The sequence below is a fragment of the Morus notabilis genome, unplaced genomic scaffold (genome assembly GCF_000414095.1).
Source record: "Morus notabilis unplaced genomic scaffold, ASM41409v2 Scaffold114, whole genome shotgun sequence".
Taxonomy (NCBI): Eukaryota; Viridiplantae; Streptophyta; class Magnoliopsida; order Rosales; family Moraceae; genus Morus; species Morus notabilis.
This window is the reverse complement of record NW_010359462.1, coordinates 629,831-652,577: the sequence shown is the minus strand read 5'-3', so window position 1 is coordinate 652,577 and position 22,747 is coordinate 629,831. Positions and strand designations below refer to the sequence as shown.

The following is a 22,747-nucleotide window of genomic DNA, read 5'->3' as shown; positions in this document are numbered from 1 at the left end:
AAGATCTAATTGTGAGGCAGTGCGGGTCGTTTAGAAACCTGTCCCATCCCATTGACATCCCTAATTCTATGGCAACATATATGACAAAATTAACCTATCAATTTACGGTAATCGTTACATTATTTATGAAATGTGTTTATAGTTTTTTTTTCTCTCATCTATTTGATTTTGATATATCTCGCCACAAAATCTCTTCCTATGAGAACGTCTCATAAAACATAACTTTGTGGGCATAGCTTTAAACTAATTTCAAAATATGTAAAACTATTTCTTAGTTAAATAGTATGATTTATTTGCAATAATCTGGTACTGATTTAGACCTTTTTCTTAATTGAATTAGATGGTTTATAGCTGCAATTGTGGTCAAATTAAAAAACAGAGTCAATATTTGGATGGATTTCTCCACGTTACAATTACGTGACAGCTTACCATAATCTGGCTCGGCCTCCCCAACTACAACTTTGCGAAAAATATCAGCTACAAATAATAATTCTTCCACCAGCTCTTTGATCGAACCCCAGCAAAAACGAGCACTTTTTCTCTGATTTTCGAAGCCAAACAAAGAGAGGAGTTTTGGGTTCGTTGAAGTGGGTTCTTTTAAGGAGAAATCTTGATAAATAACATTTTAAAATAAATGAGTCTTGATTTTTATTTTTTATTTTTAATTAATATTTTTTTAATTAAATAATTATATTAACAAAAAAAGTAGCAATAAGAGTAAGAGAAGACTTTATAAAAATGAGCCAATAAGAAAGCTTTATTTATAAAGTAATTTTTTTAAAAAATTTATTTGTAAAATGATTATAAAACGATAAAAAAAAAAAAAAAAAAAAAAAAAACAACGACTATCATTATGAAGATTATGAAGAAAATTATTTTGTCAATTTCATTTTATTAAATAGTTTCTCGAGTAAAGGGGTAAACATCAATTTCAACATTTTATCATGGCGACTTATCATGATGAAATTGACAATCACCGGAGCTTTCGTATATAAGGACAACTGAACTAGATCGCTCTTCTCTCAAAAGAGCATAATCAGATGCTCTCTAAGAACTTCTCTCTCACCAAACCATCTATGTTGCCCTTCACCAACCCATCTTTTGTCTCTCTCTTCTCATCAACTTCCCATCACAAGTCCCAACCAACATTTCCTTCACCAACTAATCCAATCCCTATTATTATCGCAAAATACATTTCTCTGTTGCAGTTGTGCGCTTCTTCCGAGTCCAAACTGATGCAAATCCACGCCTTTTCGATCAGACACGGTGTCCCACTCGCCGACCCGGACATGGGCAAACACCTAATCTTCACGGCCGTGTCTCTATCGGCTTCAATGTCGTATGCAAACAATGTCTTTTCACAAATCGACAGACCAAACATATACACATGGAACACCATGTTTCGAGGGTACGCGGAAAGCGAAAATCCCAGGCTGGCTCTTGATCTTTATCATCGCTTTATTCGCGTGTCTTCCGTTAAACCCGATACCCACACTTACCCTTTTGTTCTTAAGGCCGTGGCTAAGTTGGCGGATGTTGAGGAGGGTGGGAAGATTCATTCTGTTGCTTTAAGAAATGGGTTTGAGTCTTTGGTGTATGTTCAGAACGCTTTGCTTCATTTCTATGCTAGTTGTGGGCACACTGATAGCGCGCACAAGATGTTTGTGTTAATGGCTCACAGAGATCTTGTGGCGTGGAACACTGTGATCAATGGGTTTGCTTTGAATGGTCGGCCCAATGAGGCTTTGGTTCTTTTTAGAGACATGGGGTTTGAGGGTGTGGGGCCGGACGGGTTCACGATGGTCAGTTTGTTGTCGGCTTGTGGTGAGCTTGGAGCTTTGGCTTTGGGTAGGAGGGCTCATGTGTATATGTTGAAAGTTGGATTGTGTTTGAATTTGATCGCTAATAATGCGCTTTTGGACCTTTATGCAAAGTGTGGGAGCATTAAGGAGGCAAGAAAAGTGTTTAATGAGATGGAGGAAAGAAGTGTGGTTTCTTGGACTTCTTTGGTTGTTGGTTTGGCTGTTAATGGGCTAGGCAAAGAAGCAATTCAGGTTTTCGAGGGATTAGAGAGGGAGGGTTTAGTGCCTACGCAGATAACTTTTGTCGGGTTCTTGTATGCCTGCAGCCATTGTGGAATGGTTGATGAAGGGTTCAATTGCTTTAGGAAGATGAAGGAGATATATGGAATTGAGCCCAGGATAGAACACTATGGTTGCATGATTGATTTGTTGGGTAGGGCGGGTTTGGTTGAAAAAGCTTATGAATATATTCAAAAAATGCCTTTGCGGCCAAATGCTGTTATTTGGAGGACCATGCTAGGAGCATGCACATTACATGGGCATTTGGTTCTTGGGGAGTTGGCAAGAACTCAGCTCCTTAAATTAGAGCCTGGACATAGTGGGGACGATGTGCTTCTCTCCAATCTTTATGCATTGGAGAATCGTTGGTTGGACGTTCAAAAGGTGAGAAGTGCAATGATCAACCAACGCGTGAGGAAAACTCCAGGTTACAGTCTTGTTGAGTTGAGAAATCGTGTTTATGAGTTTGTTATGGGCGATAGATCTCATCCACAGAGTGAGGAGACATATGCGAAGCTAACGGAGATCACAAAGTTATTGAAGCTGGAAGGTTATGTGCCTCATACAGCAATTGTGCTTGCAGACATAGAAGAGGAGGAAAAGGAGAATGCTCTGTCCTTTCACAGTGAGAAAATTGCAGTTGCTTTCATGCTTGTAAATGCAGCGCCATGTACACCAATTCGTATAATGAAGAATTTGAGAGTTTGTGTAGATTGTCATGTTGCTTTGAAGCTGATATCTAAGGTATATGACAGGGAGATTGCTGTGAGGGATTGTACTCGGTTTCACCATTTTAAAAATGGTACTTGTTCTTGTGGAGATTATTGGTAACATGTTTCTTCGAATAGTTTGATTTTGCTCTGGAGTTGGCAATAACAATCCATACTTCCTGCATTGTTCACGCTTTTTTCCCCAAAAATTTGGGTCGAACAAAGCTTTTTCTACACTTATTTGGGCAATATGATTTACAGAGGACTAAGAAGGAGACATTTTGAAAGACTGAAAAGTAAATGGAATTGAAGATAGATCCTGCCTTGCAACATTTGTGGATCAATTGTTTAAGGTCGATAGTTGTTTTGTTTCACAAGAAGAACACTATGCCTTGTCTGATCTTCTTGTGAAAAACATTCCTAAATAAGGCTTCCATGATCATATATTCTTTGGCAGCCTCTTTCATTAAATGTGAATATAGATGGTTCTTACCCTAGTTAGGTCGCGTGGTAAATTATTTTGTGGTCAAGTTCTAATTATAGAGGTTTGTTAAAGATTGCGTTAATCTTTATATGAGTGTTTCTTATGCTCTGAAAGCTGAGTAGTGGGAAATTATTGAAGTGGTGATCGTGGCTTTGTTCTGTGGATTGCATGTCCTTGGCTTTGAGAGTGGCTCTTCATTTATTCTTTTGCTTTGTAACCATGTTGCTCATAATGGCGTCTCCTCCTTGGAAGACAAAGAACACGAGGATCGCTGCCATGAACCGGGAAAGCAAATTCGCTCTTCTTCAATCTTTAGGATTTTATCTTTGTAGTTTCGCTCAAGATTTTCGCCGTGGTTTTTGTCGGCAGTTTGAGCTAGGAATCTCTTGTATGATTTCCCTGTTTCATCAATTGAAACCTTAAAGCCAAACATTATATGCATAAACAATTTTAAATAGCATCATGAAATAGATCCTTTTTATTAAAAATTTTCAAAATCTCATTTTGCTATATTTTATGGTTTCTATGACCAATAGACAGTGATGGGAAAAGCGTCGAACCACATCGAGGTCTTCTACAATGGCATTCTTGGGGTTGGCCGGGAGAAATGTTGCATGAGGATTTGCTTGTTATGCGTCAAAGTATACCTATTAAAGTTGATTGCAAGGGTCAGACACAAATGCATTACTTAAGAATAACCAACCAGAATAATGGGAGCGTGGAAAGAAGGATTGGTCCACGCCGTGAACCACTCACTCAATAAAAAGTCCAATCCATACCTTACCGGAGGTGAGATAGAGGGAGAGGAAGCCCTCGTAGCATTGCATACGCGAATCTACGGGAGCCCGTAGGGCGGGGTTTTACGTTACCATCCTACCATTAAATTCCACTATATGCTCACTAATAAAAAATTAAAGCTATTATTTGGGGTTCAACAAAAGCTGAAACCAAATTATTTATTTATTTATTTCATGAGAGATTAGAAAATGGTCTGTCATATAATGTGATTTTTTTTTATAAAAAAAAAAAAGAAGACGCAACTTTGTTATTTCATGAAAGCCACCTGAAATATCAAACAAAAACAAAACTCTCTCTTCCTCTCTTCATTCCCACGTTGTTGTCAACGTCCTCGCGAAAGTCATGACGACCCTCCTTTGAGGCCGTCACTGTAGCTAACTTTTTAACTTGTACTTACTGAAATTCCTTAAAAATTTTCAGAACATTTTTTTCTTAAAGTCTCATTGTAAACATAAGATACGAATTGCTTTCTTAACAAAATATACAACCTTAATATATATGTTCTTCAAAGCATATAAATATAACTATATATATGTATCTACTCCTTAAATTTTACTTACTAATAGCCATAATCTTCAAAACCACTTAACATATAGTTTCAGAGTCATAATTAGCAAAACTATTTATAACATAAAACTGATTGCAAAAATACTGTGAGCGGTATCCATTTCCCGATCTCCACATCGTTCGTCCACTCACCGTCAGTCCATCAGACATTATATGCCGGTTGCTTACCTACAGTATAAACATTCTATAATGAGCTTTCGCTCAGCAAGTAGGAACTACCTCTCGTAAAATAACTGTGAGTTCACATGAATAAATATGCATGAGCCAATTATGCTGAATTATGATGTCTTATCAAGGTCTTATTATCTTAACTTATCTTCTCTTCTCTTTCTCTCTTACTGATGGGCCCGAGTGCTCGTACCACTTGCGCGCAATCATCGGGACGTGAGGGTTTGCAAGGTCCCCCATGACACCGAGATAATATCTGAACTGAATGCCTCCCTCTCAGAGGACATTAGTATATTTTTTTTTCTTCTCCCTTGGGAGCCTGGGTCACCTCCCTCTCAGAGGCTGGGACGTCACTCAACTGGGATTATTCTTATAAGTTCCTCTTGACTTATTAAGGTGTATGCAATATGACATAACATAGCATACTATAATATGGAATGTACTCAACCACATATAATTCATGTGTACTGCTAAGTGTATGCAGCATGACGTAGCATAGCCTACATAACATTTCATGTACTCAAACACATATAATTCATGTGTACTATTTATTTAAAATCTATTTATACTGTAGGCGAGATTCCTACTTACCTGATTTTCAAAGCTGAAATCCCCTTTTCGCCTATCAGCCTAGTCTCTTGCTTTCTTTTGAAAATGAACACCCATTAAGAATGTGAGGTTAACTGTCATTTGTTATTCTATTTTAGCAAATTATGAAGGAAAACCTAACCCTTTCCATAAGGCATATATTCCTTTCCTTTACTAAAGGATAATAAGGATCAATTAAATATTCAAAGTCTTATTTTCCTAATTTTTCCTTGTTATGATATTAATGCCCAATTCGGCCTAGAACTTATACGTGGCATTCTAACTCTTAGGCCGCTAAAATTTATACTCTAACGGAGTCTCTTAAATTAATGCCGGCATTGGACCCACATTAAATCTTCAAAATTCTACGGACCTATCATATTGGGCTCGTAGGTGCCCGTCGGGATTATTTGCTCGATAAACCACTAAGTTCTTTGATGACTTTTTGTTAAAACCGACACTGTTTTAGTTTTGTTTTGTTAAAAACTGTGCAGTTTCTGAAATCTGCATTTTACTACATCTTAGAGTCAAATTTCAAAATTTTGTTCTTCGCGACAATTCTTTGTCTCGTCGAGATCTAAAATTGTTGTTTTTAATGAAAGTTAAAATTCAGCCTCTAAAGGCCTCGTTTGGCTGAAAACAGTGGCTGCTATTTTTTTTTCTTTTGCTGTAAGAAATGTTGCAGCAATCTTTTAAAATGCTGCGGATGCTATAGCAATGTTGTAGCAAAAATTTTCTTTTTGAAACTGTGATGGACAGCTTGTCCATTTTTTACAAAATGGCCTCAAACTTGCTTTTAGAGTTAAAATTAGGTTTTGTCATAGACACAGAAAACGTTTAAAACGTCAAGGTCTATAAGTTTAAATTTTGAAACACCGAAAAATCTCGCTCTAGGGTCCTCATTTTCACGTTCAAAGTAGCCGGAAATTTTTCCTCTAACCGGAAGTAAGCAAGCTTAAATCAAGCATAAGCATACCACATCAAACTAAGCTCAAAGCTCACAAAAGCAACATAAAACTCACACACCCTTATCACAACTCATCTCCTCAAGAACCACAAATTTACATCCATAAATCCAAGCTTAAAGTTGGCTAGAAATTAATGGAGAAGAGTTTAGAAAAAAAAACTTACCCTTGAAGAACTCTCTCTCTTTCTTGAAAAACCTTTGAACTCCACTAAGACTTGTTAATGGCTTGGAACTAGAAAGTATAAGGAATTTGAGAAGACATTTCTATATTTCAAACTTTACCAAAACATGAAAATGAAGAGAGGATTTAGTGTTTCTTTACCCTTGGAGAGATTTTTGTCTAGACCTCCTAAACCCTTTGATCTCCTTCTTCTTCTTATATTGATTGCTAGTGGCTCAAACTTGGGAGAGTGGAAGAAAATATTTGAGAGAAAAATGGAAGAGTGTGGCCAGTTTGGGTGTGGGGGAAATGAGAGGAGATATGCAAAAATGGCTAACCTAATGCTTGCACTAATGGTCTCACCTTTATAGACATTACTTGATCTCATCTTAGTTCTCATTTAAGCCTATCAAACTAGCTTAATTAGCTAGATTTTTGGATTAATCCCCCCCTTTATTGTGGCTGGCCGGTGGAGTGCTTCAAGAGGGAATGGTGTAAGCATTTCATGTCCAATAGTTGATTTGACTTAATCCCATCATGAAGTCCATCTAGCACACTTCACTAGCCAAATTTTTTGCTATAATCCCTTAAGTTTGGCCGGCCAAGTGAGGGAAGGAGAGAGAAAAATGAAACCTAACCCTGTACCTTTGTCTACTTTCTAAATTTACTCATTAAAACTGTCCAAAATTATACTGACAGCTATTTCTCCTGTATATGGGCATTGGATGCTAGTTTGTATTGTAATTGGAGATTCTTAAAATTAAGATTCTCAAACTGTATCTGTACTGGAAATTCTTCCGTTTTAAAGTACGGTGAGAATTTATCGATCGAATTTACTTGATCGAAAAAATGTGAACTTAACGTGAAATCTGTTACAGAATTTAGGAATGCAGATGTTAATTCCATAAATCCTTCAATAAAAAAAACGTGCATAATAGATATTTTTCCAGGAAAAATTCTTGACTTAAATACATGAATTTCATTATTTAAATTATGGGATTTTCTTGGTCACTACAATCTACCCCCCTTAAGAATTTTCATCCTGAAAATTAGAACAACTCGGGGCAACTTCTCGTCATATCTTCTTCGCGTTCCCAAGTAGCTTCCTCAATATTGTGATTTCGACACAAGACTTTAACTAGAGGAATTACTTTATTCCTTAAAGTTTTCTCCTCGCGAGCCAAGATCTGGACTGGTTTTTCCTCGTAGGTAAGGTCCGCGTGCACCTCGACAGGTTCCTGGTGCAATACATGCGACATATCTGTCACATATTTCTTCAACATCGATACATGAAAGACGTTGTGTACAGAAGCCAATTCTGGCGGCAATGCTAGTCTGTATGCGACTTTTCCAATCCTTTCGAGGATCTCAAAAGGTCCGATGTATCTCAGACTGAGCTTCCCTTTCTTACCCAATCTCATTGCCCCTTTCATCGGTGCCACCTTCAGAAAAACTAAGTCTCCTAGCTGAAACTCTAGTGGCCTGCGGTGTTTATCCGCGTAACTCTTCTGGCGACTGTGAGCTGTATCTAACCTCTCTCTGATGAGTCTCACATCCTCTGTGGTTCTCCTGATGAAGTCTACTGTTTCAAGATGCTTCTCCCCCGATTCGTACCAGTGAATTGGGGACCTGCATCTTCTTTTGTATATAGCTTTGAAAGGTGCCATTCTTATTGACGCGTGATAGCTGTTATTGTAGGAAAACTCTATCAAAGGTAACTTCCTATCCCAGTTTCCCTTGAAGTCCATGACACATGCTCTCAGCATATCTTCTAGGGTCTGGATGGTCCTCTCAGATTGGCCATCTGTCTGTGGGTGGAAAGCCGTACTGAACTTTAACTTAGATCCCATTGTGTCATGTACACTTTTCCAAAATCTAGACGTGAAACGGCCGTCTCGATCTGAAATGATAGATTCTGGAATTCCATGCCACGCTACTATCTTGGACACGTAAAGTTCGGCCAGTCGCTCAATAGAATAACTGAGTTTGATCGGCAGAAAGTGTGCGGATTTAGTCAATCGATCTACAATTACCCAAATCGCATCGTTGCCGTCGGATGTTCTAGGCAACCCTACCACGAAATCCATCGTGATTTGGTCCCACTTCTATTCTAGAATGTCAATCTTCTGTAGTTCTCCTGCTGGACGCTGATGCTCTGCTTTAACTTTCTGACAGTTAAGGCACTTCGATATGAATTCAACCACGTCTTTCTTCATTCCTGGCCACCAAAAGCTCCCTTTCAGATCCTTATACATCTTAGTTACTCCCGGATGAACAGAGTAAGGCGTTTCATGTGCTTCTGAAAGGATCTACTTCCTCATTTCCTCATCTTTAGGAACGCATATCCTACCCTTGTGGAGAAGTGTGCCATCCTCCAAGAGGCTAAACCCTGTTTCTTTGCCCTCGAGAACTTCCTCCTTTAACATCACTAAGGTGGGATCGGATTCCTGACTACTCTTCATGTGCTTTAGGATGGTCAGCTGTAGGGTGAGAGATGATAACTTCCCTGAAATTATCTCAAATTCAAGGTCATATATTTCCTTCTGCCAGGGTTGTGGTAGAGCACTGATCGCCATTAGTGTCATTGACAACTTCCGACTTAGTGCATCAGCCATCTTGTTTGCTTTTTTAGGATGATAGATGATCTCACAATCATAGTCCCTTACCAATTCCAGCCATCTTTGTTGTCTCATGTGTAACTCCTTCTGAGTGAAGATGTACTTGAGACTTTGGTGGTCTATGTAGATCTCACACTTCACTCCGTACAGGCAATGTCACCATATTTTCAGCGTAAAAACCACCGCTGCAAGTTCTAAATCGTGCATCGGGTAGTTCTTTTCATGATCTTTAAGTTGTCGCGAGGCGTAGGCGACCACTTTTCCTCCTTGCATGAGAACGGCTCCTAATCCTTTCTTAGAAGCGTCGCTGTAGACTACAAAGTTCCTTTCTTCCGCATCTAGAATGGTCAACATTGGTGCGCTGGTGAGTCTCCTTTTTAGCTCCTGGAAGCTTTCTTCACACTTCTTAGTCCATTCATACTTCATTTCCTTCCGTGTGAAAGCCGTGAGCGGTGCTGCTAGCTTCGAGAATCCTTCCACGAAGCGTCGGTAGTATCCTGCTAAACCAAGAAAACTACGCATCTCTGTCACATTCTTCAGAGCTGACCAATTACTAACCGCTTCGATCTTGGCGGGATCCACAATAACTCTTTCTTTGGATACCACATGCCCTAAAAATTGTACCTTTTCTAGCCAAAATTCACACTTTGAAAATTTGGCATATAACTGGTTCTCCTTCAATATCTGTAGGGCGGTCTGCAGATGCTCCTCATGCCCTTCCTTCGTCTTGGAGTATATTAGGATGTCATCTATGAAGATGATAACAAACTTGTCTAGATGCTCCTTAAATACTTGATTCATCAAGTCCATGAATGTTGTTGGAGCATTAGTCAGTCCAAACGGTATCACGAGGAACTCGTAGTGTCCATAACGAGTCCTGAAAGCTATCTTTGACACGTCGCCTTCCTTTATCCGAAGCTGGTGATACCCTGAACGCAAATCAATCTTGGAAAAATATGCAGCTCCCTTCAATTGGTCGAATAGATCATCGATCCTCGATAGTGGATACTTATTCTTGATTGTAATCTTATTCAGCTCCCGATAGTCGATACACATCCTCAGTGTGCCGTTTTTCTTCTTCACGAACAAAACTGGTGCTCCCCATGGTGACTAACTCGGGCGGACAAAAACTTTATCTATCAACTTTTGTAGTTGCATCTGAAGCTCTTTAAGCTCGGCCGGGGCCATCTGGTACGGTGCCTTAGAAACTGGTGCTGATCCTGGCATCAGTTCGATCTCGAACGAGATCTCTCGCTCTGGGGGTAGTCCCGGTAATTCTTCTGGAAAGACTTCCACGAATTGTTTGACTATTGGAATGTCCTCCAGTCTCAACTTAATCTCCTTAGACTTGTCCACCATATTAGCTAGATACCCTATGCATCCGCTAGCCAACATCTTACTTACTCTCATTGCGGACACCATCTGCATTGGCTGCTTCTGAGATGTCACTGTGTAAGTGAACTCTCCTTCCTCGGGTGGCTTGAACGCGACCTTCCGGCTTCTGCAGTCGATGATGGCGTTGTATTTCCTCAGGAAGTCCATTCCCAAAATGACGTCGTAATCCCTCATACTAATGATTATCAAATTCATGTACAATGTTCTTCCACAAATAATTATTGGAACATGTCTTAACCAATAATTAGACAATAAGATATCCCCGGAAGGCAAGGCAGTCCTAAAGGGTTGATCTATTCTATATTTTGCGCTATCTAGATGCTTTGTAACCTTAGATGACATAAATGAATGCGTTGCTCCAGAATCAAATAAAGCGTAAGCATCATGGTTGGCTATAGGAAGCTGACCTGTCACCACTGTAGAAGTTCCAGTTGCTGCATCTCCCCTAGTATAGGCATAGATACGAGCTTGGGGTTCCGGAGCTTCTATTCTTCCCTGAGAAATCTGAGGTTCATCGATCACGGCTTGGATCACATGCAGCTGATTTCCTGGGGCTCTCGGCTCATTCTGAATCCTCTGTTGATTCTGACCTGCTCGGTTCTGGGGGTTGGAATAACAGTCATTGGCAAAATGGCCCTCTTTGCCACATGTGTAACAACCGCTTACCCCAGCTTTGCATTCTCCTGGATGCTTCCTTCCACACTTGTTGCAAGTAGGGAGACTGTTGTTAACTTGCCCGGCGTTGTTCTTCTTCTAAGGTTGGCCTTTTTGGTTCCCCGGGTTGAAGTTCCCTTTCCTCTTATTCTGGCCTTGTCCTTGCTGCTTGTTACCTTGGCCTGGGTTACTATTCTGCCCTTTGGATTGGGTTTCCTGGTTTGTTTCCCTTTAGCCCTTTCCTCTTTCTTAGCTTGGAAGAATTTAGCCATTTCCTCCCTGTTTTGGTTAACCCAGTATTCTGCGCGAATGGCTCGACCAACACAGTCTTCCACGGTCGCAGGTGGTCTGCCTCCGCCACTAATTACTACTGCTAGGTCGGTTCGGAACATCTTCATCATCCTCCTGACCTCCTCCCGCTCTGAGGTCACCATGTGTGGGCATAGACGAGCTAGTTGCTTGAACTTCTGCACCGCATCTACCACGGACAAATTTCCTTGGCGAAAATTATTAAACTCATCCTCTTGGGCGGCCATGTTGTCTAAGTTGAAGTACCTCTCATTAAATTCTTCCATAAAGTCCTGCCAAGTCATCTTATTGACATCATTTTTTAGCTCCATTGTCTGCCACCATCGGCGAGCTTCCTTCTTAAGCATATAAGAGGCACACAGGACCTTCTCTTGGTCATTCAACCTCATAAGGTTTAGGACTGCCTGAACATCGGTTAGCCAGTTGTCTACTTCGATCGGGTCTGTGGAACCATGGAACTCTGGCGCTTTCATACGACGGAACCTTTCTAAGGTTGAAATCCAACGCCTATGCTCCGCTGGGTGGTGGTCCTGTCCTTCAGCCTCTACCTGTGCGATTGGTGCAGGCGGTATCTCCTGACCGTTTTGACCACCGGCTGCAGGGGGATCTTCCCATGCAGGTGGGTTCTCGTAGGCTGGTTCGCCACCGACTGGTGGTGCATGGTTCTATCGTGCTAGCTGTTCATGCAAAGCATTCATCTCTTGTTGCTGCGCTTGTAGCAACTGTCTCATTTCGGCCATTTGACCCGTCCAGTCAACCTCCGGCTGGTTTCGAGCCGCTTGTGCTCGTGGTCGAACCATGATCCTTCATTAAAGAAAAGTACTATGTAAGTTTCTATCTTTCTCTGCGTCTAAAATTATGTCGGTTGTATGCGAAATGTATTCATATCGTGATAAGGACACATACAATCTTGTTTACTTGATACATGATTTCATTCAGATTTACACTCTTAATTCATAAATAGAATTTACTCTAATTATGCATAAACTTTTAATTTCATATAAGCTTGATTTCATAACTTGTTAATCATAACTGCCGGGAGTGTTTGTCACTTCCCGTATCATTTACATCTGTCAGCATATCTGTTGGGAGTGGCTACCACTTCCCATAATACATCAAAAAGAAACGATGCCTAATGAGGTCAAGGTGAGAGTGGCTACCACTTCTCACGGTACAAAAATGTCCTATACAAATTAGCAAAATGTATTGTAGGTGACGCTATCAGTCCGATGATAATCCGGACTCAGGTTCTGCATCTCCATCTGAGAACCCCTCGGCGCCGAACATCTCATCCTCTGAGGGATCCTCCTCCTCTGTATACTCATCATCGCTTGTGATGATGACATGCTCTGGTACTTCCTCATCATAGTCCTCGGACATGTAGTCTATCGGCTCATCATCATCTTCATCGCCATCTGCATGATATCCTAGTGTTGTGTCCTACTCTGGCTGAGCTACAACCGCTGCTGCTGCGCCATTGGCTTGAAGTTATTGATGGGCTTGGTGTAGCTCCTCTTCGCCATTTATTATCTCTTCCAAAAACTGCTGGACGTGGTAGTATTGTCCAGGTTAAGGAACTAAGTCTCGAACCTCCTGAGATACCCCTCTCCAGATCAAATCTCAGACCTCTGAAAATAGGATCTGGGTTGGTATTACGGGCAGCATAGAGTCCCAAAAACGCTGGCAGTAATGAGCCATGGACTCTCCCTCATAAGAATCCCAAATGGCCTCTAAAGCCTCATATTGTCTTCTTTGCATATCGTCCCAGATGTGAGGATCTCTCTGCACCCCCTGAGCATGAACTTCAATAGCGCCATACAATACCGACCCATACTCGGCTCTGATCTCCTGCTTGAACTCCCCCCAACTAGGGGATTTGTGTTCAGCTCCCTTCCCGAGCCACCAGGCGAGAGTGTGTCCTAACAATTTTGAGGTAGCCAATCGGACTCTCAACCGCTCGGGGATGTGGCAAACGTCGAAGGCGATCTCCATAACGTTGATCCACTCCATTAGCAAGTACGGTGGTCGGTGACCGGAGAATATATGCACACGCATGTCCACGAATACGATCATAGCTCTACGATCCTCCTCGATCTCTCTGGGGTCTATTGGCGCGCCATACTCTATTGTAACGTAATAACATTAACATTAATATTTACTCATATTCTACTATTTACATGAATTTCTACTTACTTGGACTGGGGCGGAGTAGGCACATGACGGTGTGGAGTAGGATGGCAGGATACCGACTCTGATACCAACTATGATGACCCTCCTTTGAGGCCGCCACTGTAGCTAACTTTTTAACTTGTACTTACTGAAATTCCTTAAAAATTTTCAGAACATTTTTTTTTTTTTAAAGTCCCATTGTAAACATAAGATACGAATTGCTTTCTTAACAAAATATACAACCTTAACATATCTGTTCTTCAAAGCATATAAATATAACTATATATATGTATCAACTCCTTAAATTTTACTTACTAATAGCCATAATCCTCAAAACCACTTAACATATAGTTTCAGAGTCATAATTAGCAAAACTATTTATAACATAAAACTGATTGCGAAAATACTGTGAGCGGTATCCATTTCCCGATCTCCACATCATTCGTCCACTCGTCGTCAGTCCATCAGACATTATATGCCGGTTGCTTACCTACAGTATAAACATTCTATAATGAGCTTTCGCTCAGCAAGTACGAACTACCTCTCTCAAGATAACTGTGAGTTCACATGAATAAATATGCATGAGCCAATTATGTTGAATTATGATGTCTTATCAAGGTCTTATTATCTTAACTTATCTTCTCTTTCTTTCTTACTGATGGGTCCGAGTGCTCGTACCACTAGCGCGCAATCATCGGGACGTGAGGGTTTACAAGGTCCCCCATGACACCGAGATAATATCTGAACTGAATGCCTCCCTCTCAGAGGACATTAGTATATATTTTTTTTCTTCTCCCTTGGGAGCCTGGGTCACCTCCCTCTCAGAGGCTGGTACGGCACTCAACTGGGATTATTCTTATAAGTTCCTCTTGACTTATTAAGGAGTATGCAATATGACATAACATAGCATACTATAATATGGAATGTACTCAACCACATATAATTCATGTGTACTGCTAAGTGTATGCAGCATGACGTAGCATAGCCTACATAACATTTCGTGTACTCAAACACATATAATTCATGTGTACTATTTATTTAAATTAATGACGGCGTTGGACCCACATTAAATCTTTAAAATTCTATGGACCTATCATATTGGGCTCGTAGGTGCCCGTCGGGATTATTTGCTCGATAAACCACTAAGTTCTTTGATGACTTTTTGTTAAAACCGACACTGTTTTAGTTTTGTTTTGTTAAAAACTGTGCAGTTTCTTAAATCTGCATTTTACTACATCTTAGAGTCGAATTTCAAAATTTTGTTCTTCGCGACAATTCTTCGTCTCGTCGAGATCTAAAATTGTTGTTTTTAATGAAAGTTAAAATTCAGCATCTAAAGGCCTCGTTTGGCTGAAAATAGTGGCTGCTATTTTTTTTCTTTTGCTGTAGGAAATGCTGCAGCAATCTTTTAAAATGTTGCGGATGCTATAATAATGTTGTAGCAAAAATTTTCTTTTTGAAACTGTGATGGACAACTTGTCCATTTTTTATAAAATGGCCTCAAACTTGCTTTTAGAGTTAAAATTAGGTTTTGGCATAGACACAGAAGATGTTCAAAACGTCGAGGGCTATAAGTTCAAACTTTGAAACACCGAAAAATCTCACTCTAGGGTTCTCATTTTCGTGTTCAGAGTAACCGGAAATTTTTCCTCTAACCGGAAGTAAGCAAGCTTAAATCAAGCATAAGCATACCACATCAAACTAAGCTAAAAGCTCACAAAACTAACATAAAACTCACACACCCTTATTACAACTCATCTCCTCAAGAACCACAAATTTACATCCATAAATCCAAGCTTAAAGTTGGCTAGAAATTAATGGAGAAGAGTTTAGAAAAAAAAAAACTTACCCTTGAAGAAATCTCTCTCTTTCTTGAAAAACCTTTGAACTCCACTAAGACTTGTTAATGGCTTGGAACTAGAAAGTATAAGAAAATTTGAAAAGACATTTCTATATTTCAAACTTTACCCCAACATGAAAAAGAAGAGAGGATTTAGAGTTTCTTTACCCTTGGAGAGATTTTTGTCTAGACTCCTCCTAAACCCTTTGATCTCCTTCTTCTTCTATTGATTGCTAGTGGCTCAAACTTGGGAGAGTGGAAGAAAATATTTGAGAGAAAAATGGAGGAGTGTGGCCGGTTTGGGTGTGGGGGAAATGAGAGGAGATGTACAAAAATGGCTAACCTAATGCTTTCACTAATGGTCTCACCTTTATAGACATTACTTGATCTCATCTTAGTTCTCATTTAAGCCTATCAAACTAGCTTAATTAGCTAGATTTTTGGATTAATCCCCCCCTTTATTGTGGCTGGCTATATCCCCCCCCCCCCCCCCCCCCCCTTTATTGTGGCTGGCCGGTGGAGTGCTTCAAGAGGGAATGGTGTAAGCATTTCATGTCCAATAGTTGATTTGACTCAATCCCATCATGAAGTCCATCTAGCACACTTCACTAGCCAAATTTTTGGCTATAATCCCTTAAGTTTGGCCGGCCAAGTGAGGGAATGAGAGAGAAAAATGAAACCTAACCCTTGTACCTTTGTCTACTTTCTAAATTTACTCATTAAAACTATCCAAAATTATACTGACAGCTATTTTCTCCTGTATACGGGTACTAGATGCTAGTTTGTATTGTAATTGGAGATTCTTAAAATTAAGATTCTCAAACTGTATCTATACTGGAAATTTTTTCGTTTTAAAGTACGGTGAGAATTTATCGATCGAATTTACTTGATCAGAAAAACGTGAACTTAACGTGAAATCTATTACAGAATTTAGGAATGCAGATGTTAATTCCATAAATCCTTCAATAAAAAAAAAATGTACATAATATATATTTTTTCAGGAAAAATCTTTGACTTAAATACATGAATTTCATTATTTAAATTATGAGATTTTCTTGGTCACTACAAAAGCTGTCATTTTCAAAGTTGCCATCGCCAAAGTCTCACCTCACCCAAGCCATCAACACCCACAACACCGCCCCCAAGACACTCGCCCACGCGGTCATATGATTTAGGGTTTTTTTTTTAGTTTTTATATGAGTTTATAATTTATTAATAAATTAGTTATAGAGATGCAATATTCCCCTCGAGGCCCCGCCTTGAAAAAGATGGGGATAGAGGACAATACTTAGGGATAGGGGCGGGGATAGAGGATAAATATATACTTTATATAAATAAATCTATACATTTTAATTTTTTAGATATAATTAGGTCTTTTGTGGATTTATGATTAAGACATGATGTGCATATATTTAGAATTTGATTTGTTTTGTGCAAACTTTCATTTTGGGTTAAACCCATCGTTATTTTTTTTTTTTTTTTTTTTGGTTATAAGTTACTTTAATTTTAAAACACATTATTTTATTAGATAGGTAATAAGGCGGTATGAGAACGGTTCCGCTAATAGGGAATCTCCAACCTCAACCCCACTTCTCCTTATGCGGGCGGGGATGTGAGCGGAGATGGTGAAGATTTTAGGAGGTGGGGACGGGGATGATTTTATGAAGCGGGAATAGGACGGGAAATCATTCCTCACCACCGCCCTGCCCATTGCCATCCCTAATTAGTTGTTGGATTTGGTGTGAAATTGAATCAATTGATGCGATTTGGGTTATGTGAATATGTAGTAGGTACCTCCTCACAATGTGATTGTCATTGTTGAGGACACGAAGCCAGGAGCATCGCGATCTTTGTGGTGATTGGAGCAACACAATCGCCACGTCGCAGTATAACTCTCACTGACAGTTGATCGTGTCAGTTGGTTGTAGAGGTGATCAGCCGTGGCCCATGGGTGAAGGAGCGTGAGGCAATCAATGGGGAGGGGGGCCTGTGTCACCGACGGGGTTTAGGGGTGTTATTATTGCCGTTGTGGGTTGAAAAAAATACGCTATGGTTTGAATTAGGATTGCAAAAGGATAATATGATAAGTGGTCAAAGGAGAGTGAAATGTCAATTAGTGCAAATGAAACACCAAATTAGCTTGTGGCGCTTTAGCAAAATTAAATAAATAAATAAATAAATAAAATAACTTTGTGGCATAAATATTAATAACACAAGTGCAATTTCAGGCACATAGCATAATTTTTATCTTTGAATTGACAAAGGTGTTCGTGCAGATCCGTAACCTGATCGAATTTGACAAACTTTCGGTCCACAAACTTGGGGCAAATCATAGCCCTCTGCTTTGGCCGATGTCGAAACTTTTTATTTTTAGTATATTACTTTATAAAAGTCGAAAATTTTCATATTCCAAAAACAAAACATACAAATGAGCATGCAGGGCCCTTCAACATCCCTTTTTGAAGTTCAACGATTCTATTTTAGTTTTTACAAAGCTAAAAAAATTGAAAATGTTTCTACATTTCGGAGACGTTGGAAGGCAAAAGGGTGGAGCCATAGGTTGATTGGATCATTTGGATAAACAAAGGAAGCTTTAACAGTCCAAATATACTCACCGGAAAAAATGATAACAAAATGATAGGACCAAAAACCCATTGTAGCCTCTTGCTGAGTACAATAAAGAGTGTTGCAGCGAAAGCTATCATCATTGTGGCAATTGCAAAGAAGAGAGAAGCCAGACCTATTATCAACCTCTCTGGTAATGATTTGAGGAAATCTTCTTCCGCATAACGGGCAGTAAGAATGGACAAGAACATCAAGAGAGAAGTTAAAGAGGAAAAGAGTGCTAGTGCATCCGAAACGGCAAACACCAAGAATGCCTTGCTCCACAAGAAGATCGGAACTCCGTCATTACTATCATTACCTCCGGGCACGGTAAAAGCAGCGGCAAACACAACGGTAGTAATCAGAGTCGAAACAATCATACAAGAATCTGATGTATCTTTCATCCATTTCTCTCCCGCTTCAGCTAGTTGTTTGTGCTCCCTTTTAAATAACTCCCATGCAGTTAAGTTTTCTTCATTTGTGTTTTCCACAGTAGTAGGGTACATCAATTTCTCCACAGCCTAAAACAAAATATTTACCAAGAAACTTTTTTAAATATACACGTGATACATAATCAAGGCATTAAATAGACCCCACTATAAGTGACACTATTCAAACTATTACTGACTAAAAAGAACTTGTGGGTACTTAAATAGTACCATAATAAATGTACCTCACTTCTAGCCAATGTCGAACTCACCTCAGTGGCAGGGTTATCAATTTTTTTTTTTTTTTTAATGAAACATAGTAACACGTAAAACCCACAAACAGATTGACCACAAAGGCCTTTAAAAGGAGGTAACATAATGGCCCGTAAGTGGATTCCATTAAATGACCCTACCTTTGCAGTTGTGGCCCTGAAAACTTGATGTTTGATACAAGGTACTGGTTTTTCCTTCTTTTTTTTTTTTTTCCCGGAACCTCAAACACGAAAGTCGCCTATAACATATAATTTCATATGTATTTGTCCATTTTTTTTTTAATATACTTTAAAAAAGGGACATCAAAGTAATGAACATTCCATATACTCTACCTTGAACCATTGTATTTCTCGTTGCATTTGAAGGGCTACACCAGACACAGACAAGAGTTCGAGAGAAGGCGCCAGTGTCGCTGTTTTATGCAAGAGTGTAGTTGAAACTTCATAATAAAAGCTAGAGTCTATGGCAAAGCATGATTTATCCCGGATCAAAAATTTGAAAATCTCATCATGCCGATTTTTAACCGCAGCTTCAAGCAAAGAATAGTCTTTATCCTTTAGACGGACCCAGATTAGCTCTGGACATAGTTGGAAACATATCCTTAATATCTCAATTATCCCGGAAGTTGTGGCTCGGTATAGGATTTGATAACCCATGAAACCCTCTTCAATAGCATCCATTTTGATAATTTGCCCGCAAACTAAGTTTACCAATTCTATGGCACAATGGTGCCTGCGTTTTTTTTCTTGGATTCGCCAAATAAAATCGGGTGCTGCAAATTAAATTGCAGAAAAATATTTTTGATAAATGAATTAATTATACACAGGAAATGTTTCGACTAAGGCACCTGAACCAGTAATGCAATTGTAATATTTTTCATTGTCATTATAACATCGTCTGTATTTTTGTAATTAACACGCAATCTGATTTAATGTAACACTCGACAACGTTGAGTATTACACTTGAGATAAATTGAGTGTTACATATGAACGTGCAAACGATGTTACAATAGCAAACAAAAAATGCTACAAAGTGCTGAATTTGAGACTTTTCTAATTGTATATAGCGTGAATTAAAACATTCAAAGTAGTATAAGGTTATCTTCTATGTATACCTATTACTTTGGAAATGTTGAAGAGCACTCGTCGGAACCAATGAAGCACTGCAGAGCAATCTAAAAGAAAGATAAAGGTCAATATGTAGTTCGAATTGATCAAGCAACTCATACAAAAGCACTGATATAGCAGGAAAAGCATAGTGAACAACAATACATTGTTGATTTAATTAGTAACATGTGCTATTGAATAATTTTAAGCCAAAGATGATCGGTAATATGAATACTAATGTATCTTCAACTGGATCGACGCATCTTGATCAAATGGACATGGACGTCGGTACAACCTAATTATAAGTAACCATAAGATCTTTAAGTACTTCTGCATATATATACATGTTCTTTTCACTCATACCTCTCTAGTACTCACCAGAAGATTTCTTATGGATAATGCATCAATGATCATGTGGTATATCACACGTAAAATTCCTTGAGATTATGTAGGTAAGGAAAAAAAAAAAAAGAATTAACGGGTCTTTTGTAGAGTTTTCAAAATTGTTTTGTATTTAGTATGATGATTGAAATGTTGTTGTGATTGTTTATGAAATTACCTTACTTCGTTATTTTTATCAGAGATTATTTTAGGTATAAAAAAAGTGAAGTTGTGTTTGGGTATATTTATAAAAATGTTAATTTGTTAAGTTATAACATTAGAAAATAGAAATGAAAATGTGAAAAAACTTCCAACCATTTTCCATTTCCTTAACAAAAATCATTTTCTCCATTTTTTTTATCTTTGATTTCATTTCTAAAACATTTACTAACCAACGGTAATTCAGAAAACGTTTTCATTTTCTTGCCTCAAAATGCATAAATATTTTGAAAAACAAATGAAAACAATTAAATGACACTAATGTTTTTATGGTCAAAATTAATATAATTAACTTGGAAATATTACTATTTAATTTTGCAGTCAGTAAAACATTTTTAGATCAATATCACTTGTGCCTTTTGAGTTCTAACGATATTCTCATTTTTACTCCTAAACTTTAAAGCTCTCACTATATCATTTTAGCTTCGAATTAGTCCCACTTAACTTTCTATATTAATTTTTTTTTTAGAACATACAAAAAAACAACGGATTAATTGGGGATGGATTTTTTCTGCTTATTTTTTATGAAAACTATCATAAAAATGCCAGGTTACCGTACACAACCCCAACCTCTCTTTTCCATCCGTTTTTAATGGATTCTAATATAGTGGGAGAAGTGGGACTTGTTCAAAATTGGAAGGGCAAATTAATTCTTAAAGTTTGATAGATAAAGTGGGAATAACCCGGAAATTCATGGGCTAGCTGCAAAGATGAAATACGTCACTATAAATTGAGCACCTCCACGCTACCAATTATCATTTTGGTTCTCTTATCGAAAAGCCTAAAAAAGAAAAAAGAGTTCACTATATGATAAATTAGAACTAATATTGCTAGCAATTGGAATCCTTAACTTGGTCACATAATATGAATAAAACCGCGTTCCTACGCTTATTCAACAACAAAGCACAATCACCAGCACATAATTCTTTTCTCACCGACATATGTGTGTGCACAAAAATTTAGGCAAAACAAAAAAAAAAAAAAAAACCGTGCTTTGCCATCAATGCGTGCAGTACTAGAAGATTTTAGAGGGCTATCTAAATAGTAATACAGAAAAATTACCTTTATGGGGATCCCCCGCATTGCTTCTAACGGAAAATGGTAGTTCAAAACTCCTCCCAATTACAGGAATAACTAAATATATAGTACCGGAGAAGAAATTCATTACTAAAGTACGTACAAAAGTATACTATATAATGAAAAAGTACTTTCTTACCTTAAAAAAAAGTAATATAATGAAAAAGTACTTTCTTACCTATAATTAAAAAAAAAAAAAAAAAAAAAAAAAAAGTAGTTGCTTATATATGAGATTACGTGATGTTATTCTAACAAATGAAATGAACTGCTTACTTGAGTAGATGCATCTTTGCCAAAATCCAAACCTGCAGCCACTCAAGAAGTTCAAGGGAGTTTCAGCCAATTCAGAGAGAAGAGCAGCCGCATTCGATTTAGAGTTGCTCAGATAACCCGGAAACCGCTCAAGTAGATACAACAAAACATCTATAGAAAACAAACGATACCTCATCAAAATCAGATGGACAATGTTGAAGGGGAAAAAGAACCGTGCACTTTTTTTTTTCTTTTTTCCTTTTACAGCTCTCACTTTGCTCATCAAATAAAACTACTAAGATTCGAACTCTAGAGAATACAGTTACACACTCACGACTACTTGAGCTAGCCTCATCAAGTGGCCACAAGAACCATGCACTAGCTAACATACAGTGCAAATACGAGATTACCAATCATGGGTTCATAATTATGCACTTGCATAGAGTTTTTTCCCCTTCATGAAATTAGAGATCAGTAGGCATCTGGCACCATTAGATCCCGTTTTTTTTAAATTTTAGCAAATACAATCCAATTAACTGTTAAAATGTTAGCAACTTAGGTGATGTTTGGAGTTTGGTATATGGGTTCTACTACAGTGCAAACCCATACTTTTAGTTCTGATATAGTATTTTTCTCTCATAAAAAAATTTAAACTTCAAAAGTTATAATTAAGAACCTAGTTTGAATCATGATATGAACTCATATACCAAACGGTTTAGGCCCTTAAAGTTAACATCCCCGCGCTAATGTCTTATAATTTTGTTTAGACGTGATTATCATGTGTACGCCTTTTGCATCTAAAGGACTTAAGTGCCCCTACTCCTATTGGCTTGTTTTCTTGATTTAACTGGCGCAAGGGAGTGGTGATGGATCTTCTTTTTTTTTTTTTTTTTTTTTTT

The 22,747-nt window shown here is 38.5% G+C and overlaps 2 protein-coding genes across 4 annotated transcripts in view; one reads left to right on the top strand and one right to left on the bottom strand.

Moving 5' to 3' along the window:
• Positions 1–966: 966 nt before the first annotated feature.
• Positions 967–3,700, top strand: LOC21402698 (pentatricopeptide repeat-containing protein At4g21065). Its single transcript, XM_010094400.2, has one exon. It carries the CDS (start codon positions 1,041–1,043, stop codon positions 2,910–2,912), a length of 1,872 nt encoding a protein of 623 aa, XP_010092702.1. The 5' UTR covers positions 967–1,040; the 3' UTR covers positions 2,913–3,700.
• Positions 3,701–17,990: 14,290 nt separating this feature from the next.
• LOC21402697 overlaps positions 17,991–22,747 on the bottom strand; it is a 14,583-nt gene continuing 9,826 nt past the window's right edge. For all 3 annotated transcript variants that reach the window (XM_024163162.1, XM_024163160.1, XM_024163161.1), the window contains exons 4-8: positions 21,870–22,019; positions 21,582–21,653; positions 19,928–19,987; positions 19,146–19,585; positions 17,991–18,633 (exon numbers count right to left, since the gene is read on the bottom strand). In XM_024163162.1, the coding sequence (XP_024018930.1) occupies positions 18,025–18,633; positions 19,146–19,585; positions 19,928–19,987; positions 21,582–21,653; positions 21,870–22,019 (1,331 nt within the window). In that variant the 3' untranslated portion in view covers positions 17,991–18,024. The remainder of the gene's footprint in view (positions 18,634–19,145; positions 19,586–19,927; positions 19,988–21,581; positions 21,654–21,869; positions 22,020–22,747) is intronic.

Coding starts and splice junctions, on each gene's coding strand:
- LOC21402698 (XM_010094400.2), top strand. CDS start 1,041: ATGCTCTCTAAGAACTTCTCTCTCACCAAACCATCTATGTTGCCCTTC.